At 40.3% G+C, this 12817-nt stretch overlaps 1 protein-coding gene across 1 annotated transcript in view; it reads right to left on the reverse strand.

Moving 5' to 3' along the window:
• stac (SH3 and cysteine rich domain) overlaps positions 1 to 12817 on the reverse strand; it is a 39590-nt gene that overhangs the window by 4274 nt on the left and 22499 nt on the right. Inside the window, exons 5-9 of the mRNA XM_061082896.1 lie at positions 10185 to 10266; positions 9949 to 10055; positions 8338 to 8419; positions 7244 to 7311; positions 4643 to 4740 (exon numbers count right to left, since the gene is read on the reverse strand). Of these exons, the coding sequence (XP_060938879.1) occupies positions 4643 to 4740; positions 7244 to 7311; positions 8338 to 8419; positions 9949 to 10055; positions 10185 to 10266 (437 nt within the window). The remainder of the gene's footprint in view (positions 1 to 4642; positions 4741 to 7243; positions 7312 to 8337; positions 8420 to 9948; positions 10056 to 10184; positions 10267 to 12817) is intronic.

Raw genomic sequence — 12817 nt, forward strand, 5'->3', positions numbered from 1 at the left:
TTATAGAACACCACAGTAATCCTACCGAAGCATGTGGCAGCAAGTGAAGAAACTGAATTTCTCTCTTAAAATGTAAACTGAACCTTCATATTGAGTGAGCTTTGCACTGTAGCGGAGGTATCAGAGGAAAGAGATGCTTGAGGAAAAGTCAATGAATTTCAAATGAAGCCAAGTGAAGTTTTTCATGATCAAACGGAGAGGAAGGGTCAGTGTGTGTGTGTGTGTGTGTGTAGGTAGAGGCAGAGACAAGTGCACTCTTATATCCTTAAATCCTCTGTGAGAACCAAGCACAAAGGTGTACTTAGGCTGAAGGGCTCTTCATGATGAACACACTCATTTTTGAGGGCCTGTTTCAAAGTATTTTGCAGACGATTACTAATCAATCATTACTCTGGCAAGGGAACAAATCTGCAGCCTGAGGTTCACATTATATCTGAGATAATAAGACAACATATATGTGTTCAGCTATGATGAATTATTGTTCCATGTCTTTAGGCTAAAGAACATACAATATGTAATTCTGGACACTAGGGGTCTTAAATGATGTGGGACAATAAAGGAATCTTAAATCAAAACAATAACAAAAGATGTCGTGAAGCAGCGACAAAACAATGACAATCAAAAAGAGGAAACAATATATAAATAAACCTTCTCCACTATCATGGTACGTGTTGAATCTGGAAAACTGAGAGGTGCTCTCTTGCTGAACAGTAATATCATGTTGGTTTGCTAATAATCAGTGGGGGTGCTTAAAAAAATCCTATACAGGGCTGGCTTGAGCCTAATGGGCATAGTTTCCATTTCTACTGATGCAGGCGTATTCGGCAGATAATGTTAATATCTCTCTTCTACCTTCTGCTGTTTCAGTTTATAATGAAAAATTTAGAAGGTTTCTCCAATCTTGCAAACTTGAACAACACACCAGTGTGACCAATGGAACATTGTTGTCATTACTCTTTTGAGCTGATGAGAAAGACTTTGGGTAGGAGACAACAAAGTACACCATGTAAACCTTTTCATAAAGGTAAAATGTAAATTTCACTTAGACAACGGATTAAGTCGTCTTAGCTCACACTCCTTTGTTGTTAGGATGCTATATCTCTGGAGGTTCACTGTTTTTTCTGGTGTATCATTGTCAACTTCAGCCTCTTTATTTCACACACTTATCAGTGTTGATATGTTTCACAGCAGCTGTAGTATTAAGCAGTTTTTGTATTAAAAGTATTTTTGTAAGAAATGTCTCAGTGCAAGTAAAAGCAGAACAACTCAAATAATTGTTTGTCTTTTTTAATTGACTTCTGTGTAATTTTCTCCTACATTTCCAAAAATGTGAACATATTTCAAAAGGATCATGCTGAGCATTTAGAAAACAGTAAATCTGAGGCCATAAATATTTTTTACAAATTTCTAAATCATCAAAGCAACACATCCTTTGGATTAATTTTTTTTTAATAAAGATTCAATCAAAGAATCACATTTCCCTCATGTGACCATTTGGTGATTTGACATGTGTTGATCTGAGATGTATCCATTCAGGCACACACTGAACCAGGGGTTCAGAGCTTGTTGCCAAGATCAGTCAGGCCAATACTTATGACACAGTTTACACATTTCTCCTAAATTGAAAATTCACAAAGATCCCAGTATAAACTTTTATATCAAAATAATAATTAGCTGCATTATTCGATGTATCTCACTCCTCAGCAATTCAAGACTAATTAAAGCCCTCAAAAAGCCAATTCACTTGCCTGAATAATAATAATAATAATAATAATAATAATAATAAAATTTTTAGGGCTGCAAAGCAGCACTGGGTGGGCCCGAGCACATCCATTTTGAAGCGTTGCATGCTTTTTGTCTGAAAAAAACAAAAATAACCAGTTCTGAGAGAGAGAGAGACGTAACCTTTGCAAGACATAAAGTTTCCTTTGATCTAGGAAGACTGAAATCAAAGGATTCATGGTCCATGTTTGTCCGCGTTACAGAACATCGTGTTTTAATGGCGTGTAATCAAACTTTGACACCACGCCACGGTCACACCGTGTGATTAAAAAAAAATCTGTCAGTCAGTTTTTATCTCCATCTTGTTGTGATGACACTCATCTCAATTTGAAGTTGATCCGATGAAAACCCTGGTACAAGTGTATCAAAGAAAAAATGTGGAATATGGCCAAAATGGCCACTAAATGCAAAATAGCAGGCTTCCTGTTGTGTTTTTCCAATTGCACCAAGAGACTTTTTTGTTTGTCTGGTCATGATACACCTGTATATCGATTTTTGTGAAGATAGGTCAATGGGAACACCTTCCGGGGGTCTCGGGCTGTCTCGGGGGGCACCGTTGAGCCATTTTGCGACGCCCATTGAAAATTCCTTCAGAATACGTAAATTTTCACCACTTTCTAACTTTCTGCAAATTTTGGTAAGAAGTTGAGCATGTTAAAGCCCTCAAAAAGCCAATTCATTTGCCTGAATAATAATAATAATAATAATAATAATAATCCTTACAATTTCAATAGGGTCTCACCAGACACCTTTGATGTCTGTGCTCGGGCCCTAAAAACAAACAAAAACCAAAAGTTTACCAACTCCTGATACATCAGTGTCTTCACTTAATCACTGAGCATATTCACTGGCAGGTGCGTGTATGTCTGTGAGTCTTTTTCGAAAGTCGTGCTAAGCAGGTCGAGCATTGTGGGTTTTTTTATTACTGAAAACAACTTTCTGCTGTGGCCGAAAACAAAACTGTGAGAGCGTTGAGACTGAACTAAAACAGGAAGGTTGTGGCCCGGACAGATCAACAAACTGAGAGTATGAAGCACCACATTCAGGTGGTAATTTCCTGTCATGACCTCACACTCTGAGATCAAGAGCTACTGCTGTATGTAGTTGTTGTGCACATGATAAAAGTCTTGAATCTTGAATCTGAGTTCTCAGTTTCCTGTTTTATTTTGAAGTTTTTACTCCTTGTGTGTCTCAGGCTTAAATCCCTGTCTTTGTCCTGTTTCCTGCCCCAAGCACCTGTTCCTCATGTGTTTCACCCGTGTTCAATTACCCCCGCCTCCCTTGCATATGTCTCAGTGCTTGTCTTTGTCAGTTCATTGCCTTTCGCACGTCGTTGGTGCGTCAGAGTCTTTGATGTCATGTTTCTATTGTCTTCCTGTTCCTAGTGCTTTTTCAGGTTTAGACTATTTGCAGCCCTTTTGCAATCCAGCATTTTTTTCAGTTTTTCAGTTTTTGGACTTGGTTTTTTGTTACCTTTAATTAAAGGACTGTTTTATCTAACTTGGCTCCTGCATTTGGGTCCACCTGCTCTCTACATTGTGAAATATTTCTGGATAGTGGGAGGATATGAAGACGCGTTGTCCATATTTATATCAATTCTATTATCCAATCTAAGCTATTGGTATAATCCCTAGTGGATCCTATACATTGACTTATAGAGGGACTTCTTGAAGCCTGTACTTGTCTCTCAGGATGAATTCAGTAAGACATGAGATTGACTGATATAAATAGAACAGCACAGCACACAGTCAGGTATCATTAATGAGGCCACTCCAGAGAAAAACATCTTTGAAGACCATAACCTAAAAAAAGGAAGCTAATTAGTTCCTTTTGTGTATTCTTGTATTTTTTCACCTGTGCTGTTCTGAGCGCACTGATTTCATAAGATGAAACAGGAGAAACACAGACGCACCAATCAAGAGACAATTTGATTTCCTGGTATGATCCGGAGTAGAAGGAGGCTGACGAGGAGCAGACAGCTCTTCAACAGCAGACACTGACACGTGCTATTACAGTGAATTTAACACCTTCTTTACATTTGTGTGTGTGTTTTGATTGTGTGCCTGAGTCTTGGTGTGTTGTGTGACTGCATGAGTCACACAACACACCAAGAAACTCTCTTAAAGTAGGCTTGAGATATAATTTTCAAGTGGCCAGAAACATGTGTTGTGAGGCCATGTGACCTTTGATCACGCATATCTAATCAGTTCATCTGAGAATCAAAGCTAACATTTGTGCCAAATTTGGAAGGATTCTCTCGAGGCGTTTCGAAAGACAACTTGTTCACGAGGCAAAGGGGGTTTGTGAGGTCACAGTGACCTTGACCTTTGACCTACAAATTCTAATCAGGTCATCCTCGATTACAGTTGAAGATTTGCGCCAAAAACTTGAGCAAATCCCCTCAAAGTGTTCAGATATCAAGTTCACAAAAATGGGACGAATTGGACTGACAATTGGAAAACAGAACCACATCTCTGGCTGTGACCGGGACTGAGACAAAACAAGAGAGGGAGACTCAGAAGGCTGGTAGCAGGAGATGAAATCTGTTGTCCAACTCCTGAAAAGTAATAATCATTTAAAAAAGCGACTACAATATCTAGGAGTTTTTTAGGATTGATTGCTTTGATATGAAGGTGAAATAAGCAGCGTAACATCTTGGTGTTTTAGCTGTTGCCTGGCAGGTGGCCTCAGGTGACCTGCGTGTGTGTTTGAGTAAATCCCTGCTGGAGTCAATCAGCCCACCGAAGAATTTTGATTGCTGTATATGTTCACTTTGTTTTCTCCTTTTCTTCAGGGTATTATGAAACGTTGGACCGTATCTGTCAACAATTTTTCATCATAGGTATGTGTACAAACTGACCTCATCTCCAGGTCATGGCTCTCTTGGGGAGTGAAACTGAACAAGGCCACATAGGTGTTGAGTTTGAGGATGTCTTTCTGTAGCTCGCTCTGCTCCAACTAGACGACAAAGAAAAAACAGACACACAGATTTGAATTCATGAAATGATGAAAAGAGTGCTGCATTACACACAAGATAAAGACACACAAACACCATATTCTCTATTGTCCCTTTTCTCGCACTTGTATCTAAAAATACTCATTTGGCATTTCACGTGGGCAGGAGGAGTCCTTGTTTACAGGGCGCCGACTGAGGAGCTGCTTGGATTCCTCCACAATCTGTTCCCTCTAATCCAGCGTCAACATGAGTGGGAGAGGCAGGATCCGCTTTTCATGAACGCTCAGGAAGTTTAAAAAAAGGACAGGGCTGTGGGTGGAGAGGAAGTTCTTGCAGAGGTGTTGGCACAATTAGCAGGCAGATAAGCGCTCTTCACACCTGCTCAGAAAAGCAGTGGGTGCGTTTTCCGGTTTCATCACCAGCACCTTGAGTCGGAACTCTGGGTCCCTGAAATCCATCCAAGTGATAGCTTGTTCCTGCGTGGTGCCTGGAGGGAAACTGTGCTATAAGAATTTTAGGACACACAGATGTCTATTCCTGCAAAACAGCTTCAGGATTTGACTTCTCGGTGGCAGGTATGAAAATGAAGAGGAGCTGTTTTGGTCGTCTGGGGCTCCCACGTGCACTGGCCTTGTCGCTGATGGATGAGTTGAGTTAACTGTGTCCTCTGGGCGAAAGCAACAACATCAACCAGTGGAAATCCATTAGAGCTAACTAACAGCTTCTTGCTGAGCCCGAGAGGCTCTCGATGCAGCAGCGGAAATAGAAGGGGGCAGTGTAGCCAATAGTTTGAGCAGGACGACAACGGGACACGAGGAAGAAACTTCAACATTTGGCAGAACATTTTGAAGAAAGACATAGGGACAAACAGCTGCTTTTAACTGAAAGGCCACATAAATGAGCCTTGAAGCCATTGAGTTGTTCACAAACAACAGGGAAATGCACCGAACATGAGTAGAGCATCCTGGAATCAGGACATGACTCATGCCTTCTGCTGCGGAAATTGCATTTTTTTATCTACAGAAAATTGGTAACGGGATCAGAACTTCTAAACAAAGCTCTCAAATCTAATCATCTTTCTAAATCGGCATCTTGGTCGGTGTCTAAATGTGTAAGGTCAAAATGGAACTTTCCAAATTCAAGCTAAATAAGTTACAACAAAGTATTTTACAGTCCTCAGGTGAAGAAGCAGTTTTCATGTGTTTTCCTCTGATCATTAACCTGCAGAGCCTCCATCTGTGTGTCTAATGGACCTGTCGGCCGACAGACATACAGCCCACTGCCAGCTGTGCTCGGTCCAGCCTGATAAGACCCCACAATGCACTTGGAGACAGCTAGATTTTATGAAGAGGTGTGTGTGTGCGTGTGTGTGTTTGTGTGTGTGTGTGTGTGTGTGTGTGTGTGTGTGTGTGTGTGTGTGTGTGTGTGTGTGTGTGTGTGTGTGTGTGTGTTTGGCCTTGTATGGTTATTTTTTCATTTTTCTGTTTGTCCGATAATCTGTGTGTTCTTTTTCCACTGTTGATATCAGAGGTAAACATGTAAAACTATTAAAGCAAACAGGACAGATGCCTGCACGTAGACAACATTTACAAAGACTATCAATACTGAAGGAAGCTGAACAGGTTTAAAAGAAATGAACAGTTTCTGTATATTTCTACGGCATGAATTTTTGCACCATCAGCGCTTCATTTTCACTGTAGATTAACACAGCAGCACAGATTCCAAATCCCAACATGGGGCTCAGGGCTCTGTCACATTGGTGCAGGCAAGTGGTTGTGTCAGCACTGGTATGATTTGTTACAGCAGGAAGAGAAGTTTTTCCCTCAAAGCCCTGGGAAATTCAGCAGTGGCGAGAGAGGCGGGGAGCCAAGTGCAGCATACTTAATGGATGCTGCACGGACTGGCTGGGTATCAGTTCTCAGAGTCACCGCGCAGAGTTCAGAAGTTGGTCAGTGAACAAAATCGGCTCTCGGGGGTTTTCAGACTAAAGCTATGAGACACGTTTCAGTAAGACTGTTCTGCAGAGTAACAAGCGCTGTGAAAAGTTAAAGATGCTACAGTTGCAGACTTGTAAACGTACTGTTAAAGCATGACAATACATTTAGGTTTGTTTTTTTGTCTCTGCAGGTGAAAATGCTTAACCTCACATTTGTGCTGATGTTGTGTTTTATCCTGAAGTGAAGGATCACATGCATCACATCACATCAAGGATTTCCATCTGGAAAAAAAAAATCCTAAACCTTTCCTACAGCTGATTGAGCTTATATGTGTGTTTATGAGTAATCATGCATGTGTTCTTCTTGAGGGTATAAAGCTGATTCTAGCTTGGAAGCAGTAAAGCTTTAGGAAAATGGTATGTTCGAAAAAAATTTACAAGATGCTTAAATCATCATCAGAGAAAAGAAGCAAAGCAAAGTTTAAATCACTTGGATACTATTCAGACACATAGTGGACTCATGCACATCCAGTATTTCTTGATAATGATTTGGTTGATTTGCTTCTTACCTGGAAATCCTCAGGTTTTCTCTCTGGCTGGTGGTAATGCTCCGTGCCGTTCTCAATGACTGTGAAAACTGACAAAACAAAAAGAAATTTTAAATGAATAAATGGACTTAAGAAATAACAGTTTCAATAATATTTTAAAATAGAATATAAACCCCAGCCTGCTGCCCCTACAAGCTGTGATTTTCACTAAATTCCATGTTGAACTCAAAAATGAAACCAATATCTTTTCCAGTTCGAGAACATTAACAGGAAAAGAGCAAAAACATATGGTGGCAACAAATCAAAGATGTCACAAGAAACATGAAGAATCAACCTCTGGGGTTCATGGGTTTAATTTATCATAGTTTATTCCATTAACACTGAGGAGTCCTAGGCTATATATTTGTATCTGTTTTTCAGCACAACATTGCCTTTATTGTCCTGTGTATTGGATTTGATCATCATATAAGCATTTCAATAAATTAGAATAGAAATGAAACCTGGCCTTGAAAAAGTGTGCTTTTTATCTGATTCCCCGATGAACACAAAATTGATATGAAAAATTATGTTGGCAACAAATCAAAAATGTCACAAGAATGTGGTAAAATTCCATAACACAGTTGAGGATAGTGTTTTTAGTTTTTCAGTTTTTTCCCGTGAACCTCATCACAAAATTGACAGACACTAACTAGCAGAGCTGTATGGAGCTCTTGATTTCTCCTGTTGTTAGGTCAGGTGCTTTTCTCTGAAGGAAATACTCAAGCAGCATTGAACCTTTACTTCAAACAGCATTCCCCGACACGAATGCCTCTGTGGGCTCCACCATTCTCAATAATTAGAGTGAATACATCAGATTGTAAAGGGTCAGTGCTTTGACCTCCATTACACAAACTATTGTGCAGCAGTAAAAAGCCCAGTGCCTCTGAATAAGGAGCCACAGACACACACAATGTCGGTGAAAGGGTGAAGGTTCATCTAATTCGAAAATAGCAAAGACCCTTATTTGATGGTTCACAGGAGGAGAATTTGGTGTCGCAAACGTCTCTCTATGTGGGAAAAGCAATGGCAGTGTTTTATCTTCCTTGATCGGGGATCTTCCTTTTACAGATACTCACCGTCGTCACTGTGTTTCCTCGACAGCTCCTGTCGACTGCTGTGAGCCACCACCTCCTCTGGAACCTGATCCAAGTCACTGTTCTGTAAAGATTACATACGTCAGATAAAAGATATCGATACATCAAGAACAAAAAGACTGAAGAATGTCCATCCCATCAAAAGTGATGCCTCTTGATGTCTGGTTTTGATCCGAGGAACAATCTCCATACACAAAGATTTTCAGTTCAGCAACATATAAAACAGGGAACAGCTGAAGCAAACACTCGTCTTTCAGAAGGTGGAAGCAGAGAAAATTGATTCAGACTAACCCATGGAGCTCTAATAGAAATGATGGATGGATATAGATAGAACGAGATACAGATAGATAGAGAGATAGATGACACAATGATAAAGGGAGACAGATTGAAAGAGATGGGGAAGTGAAAAGGACAGACGGATAGATAAGATGGATGGATGGATGTCAGAGAAAGTGAAAGGATAGAGAGATAGAGAGGGAGATTGAGAGATCAAAGAGGTGGAAATAAATATGGAGACAGAGAGATAGAGAGATATATAGATGTATAAAGATAGATATGGAGACAGAGAGATATATAGATGTATAGAGATAGATATGGAGATAGATTATGGAGACTCCTGTTATGTTGCAAACAATCTACATTTGAAAACTATTAACATAAACCCCGTTGAGATCCCATCGTCTCTGCAGACACACCCACACACATTCAGTGGCAGCTGCTCAGGACAGGACGGGCCGAACCCCGGCAGCTTCCAGACGTCATCGTAGTCCCTGAGCCTCACAGCACACACAGATGGAAACAAGGCAGGAAAGGGCCGTGTCTTTACAATCAGTTCATCTTCAGAGCTGTAACACGAGCGCTTGTGCCGACGTCTCACGTCAAGACCGCCCGGACCAGACTGCCTTTATTGGTAGTGTTTACAGGCCTGCAGTGGCAGTATCTATTTAGATGATCAGTGACAAACTGTCTCCTGAGCTGAACTGAGATTATCTCACTGTGTCGAGTGGAGCTTAATGAAAATAACTGAGAGACAGAATAGGATAAACAACCTGACTAATTATATTTACTGACTTTACTACTATAGCTGAAACCCAGCTGAACTCCTTTTAGTACAAACATGGGCCAGTAACTTATTGTAATCATTTTATCTGCTGCTATTTTACTACATCTGCTTCTATCTTACTGCCATTTGAGGATGAACATTACTACTGTTCATTATTTGCATTTTATATTAAGTATTTGCACTGCTCATTATATCTTGTGTTACTTATATGTTGAGTACTTATATGTCTTCCCATTATGTTGTGTTACATACATGTTGTGTTACTTGTATGTCTACTCATATGTTGTCTTACATGTTGTTACTTATATGTTGAGTACTTATATGTGTACTATACGATGTGTTACTTATATGTTGAGTACTTATATATGTACTCCAATGTTTTGTTGCTTATATTTTCAGTACTTATATGTTGAGTGTGTTACTTGTATGTTAAGTATCTATATATCTACTCATAAGTTTATGTGTGTACGGCAGAACTGACAATAAAATTGACTTTGACTGTGAACAAAATAAAATTCTTTTTTTCTTACCGAGTTTCTATGAGGAGACTCGGAGCCGCTGGGCCTTTTAGCTTTCTGTGCCAGAGACGTTCCGAACCTCAAGGCCTCGTACACGGGGTCCACCTTATTCCCACAGGCTTGAGAAAAGAACAACAAGACATAAGATTTTGTGAAAGCCAGGTGGTTATTTACTATAAAGTGTGGCAGGTAAATCTTGTAAAATAGCTCGAAAGGAAAAATTGTCCTGGAAGAGGCGTGTTGCTCACCGATGGGCATGACTTCTTTGATACAGCCATACTGCTCTTGGATCAGTAATGGGGAGCTGTAGTACCGCCGAAAGCCTTTTGGCTGAGGAGGGAAAGACAGAGGGGGGAAGAGGTGAGCGACATTAGAAACGAATTAATACGCAGCAGCGCAGCCTCTGAAATACTACACATTACTCTGTTTAATGAGACATTTCTGAACACAACCCCAAATTGCAGAGATACCATGTTGGATGCCAACTTTCACAGAAAGTTCCAGCATATTTCACGACGCACAAACTGAGTCAGCTCGGCCAAGAAGCCAAAAAAAACATGTTTTGTGAACTCTCTCTCTTAAGGAACAAATCAGATTCATGTTTCTTGAACACAGAGACACCACATTACTGGAAACCTACATCTCACAGCCCTGATAAATTCTTAATTTGACATGAGGATAAAATAAGCAACCCTTGAGCTCTTCAGCCTGATGTTTAACAACTGAGGCTGTCGGGGACAAAGTCATTACGGAAAAGGTTTCACAGAGCAAACGCACTGGGAGAACATCTGGTCCATCTGACTGCAAAACAAAACAAGCCGCTCACTGTCTTTGTTTACTACATTTTAAGACACTGATGTTGTGACTCCAGCTGTACGGGAGTCATGCAAAGTTTGTGTCCTTAATCCACAAGCATTCAACATTTTTTAAGTTTTAGATTACAATACATTTGAAATATAGATGGAACAGTAAGGCTCCCGCTTCTTTTAAATCTCTAATTGTTAAATTCTGTCTCGACTTCCAGCAGTTGGTCTGAAAGTCCAAACTTCATGAACCGAAACAGCTTCTTTAGATCACACTATATTTTAGTGCGTTGGCCTGAGGCCCCTTGATTTTTGTTTGGCCTAATCTGTGAAGCCTGAATATCTGGACCACACAAAGTGGGTGTGAAAGCCTCCTAAATTATTTTGTTAGATATTGTGGACAGACTCACTTCCTCAATAACAACCAAGCAGAGGTGAGCTGTGTAACAAACCCCGCTGTCATCACACAAACTGCACAGACACTCAGACCCTCACTGTGCTGGATTAGGTCACTGTTTAGCAAAAGCTCTGTTTACCCCGAACACACTGAGACACCACGGCAGCTTTCTAGGATTCACACACTCTCGGCTCAACACGTTCAGACTGTACAGAATCAAGATGTGACCACACATAGGAGCTGAGGATGTTCATAGATGAATTACTATTTATCTGCCACAGTTAAAAGGGCATAATTTCTTAGTTAGCTGAGAACAGAAAGTAAGAGATTCGATATAACAGGAATGAACGTGCATATGTTGTGATCTTGTCTCTTTTGATGGCTGAAAGCAAAGTGACATCACACACGATGGTGAGAGACAGATCTCACTTTCTGCTCAAGTCCTTTGAAAAACACTTGTGAAGTGATAAACACAGAAGGACTGAGGAAAAGATCTGGATGATGTTGGGAATATGGGCTTCATGATAACGGGAGTCTTTTTGGTTTTTGAGTTGTAGCCTGCTATCGTTTGTGTGTGATAATCACTGATAAATCATCTATTGATCACAATTAACGTTTTTGAATCAGTTAAACTTGTTTTGAAGCCAATCTGTTTCGATATGTAGCTTAAGATCAATTCTCTCTGGCTACTGATGGAACATTTCAGTGATTCACATAATAACTAACGCATATTCATCTTAACAAAAACTGTGAGTCAGGAGAGGCCATTATTAGGAATTAACCAACATACTGTTCCCGCAAATATAACACAAAGCAGAGTGCTGGTTGGGGTGTAGTTATCTGTCCGAAACCATCTGAGCCTGAAACTAATCGTCCAAACTGCACACTCAACGTTTTCCCCGATTACAGGCAGCATCCGAACCCCACCTGACTCCTGAATATCGTTTAAGTTTTTTTCAGGTGTCAGCACAGAGCCATAAAAGGGACAAAAACTATTGGTTCTTTCTAAGTAATATTTCTAACACTTGACCATTTATTTTCAGTTTAGAAAAATACCAAAACACAAGTATTTAACAGCTGTTTGTTCCTGACTCTATGGTTTCAGGTTCTCTCTTGGAGGAAGTGCTGCTATGCAAAGTTAGAAAGTGAAGTAATGTTGTGTTACCAATTAGCTGGAGAACAAAGATCTAAATGTTAAATACCTCAACAGCAAGTTCAGAAACTTACTGGAAAAAATGAAAATTCTGTCCGTGAGGTTCTTTGCCACAAGGTTCTCAAGCCAACAGAAACAAGCATGACTGCAGAAGTCCAAGTTTAGAACAAGACAAGTTTAGAGCCGCGCTGCGATGGGGAAACTTTCCTTTTTAATCTCGACCTTTCAACCTCATTTTCCACTCCTGAGAGCCGATCGCATCTTCAAGCCTAATCCCTCTGGCATCTTGTGGAAAAACCTCACGGCGGAGGAAAAGAGAGGCTGTCTCTGCTGTTAATGTCACTTCCACATTATTTCCACAGTTTCATAGTCTAATTTATTCTTGCAGACAAACAACAACAACAGTTATTCCAAATTTCTTAAACTGTTTCCAGCGATAGATTTGGACAAGAAAGAGACAGAGTAGAAAAACAGACAGTGTCTGTGTGTGTGTGCGCGTGTGTTTGTCTGTGTGTGTGAGAGAGAGTG

The sequence above is a fragment of the Limanda limanda genome, chromosome 12 (assembly GCF_963576545.1).
Source record: "Limanda limanda chromosome 12, fLimLim1.1, whole genome shotgun sequence".
NCBI classification, from domain to species: Eukaryota; Metazoa; Chordata; class Actinopteri; order Pleuronectiformes; family Pleuronectidae; genus Limanda; species Limanda limanda.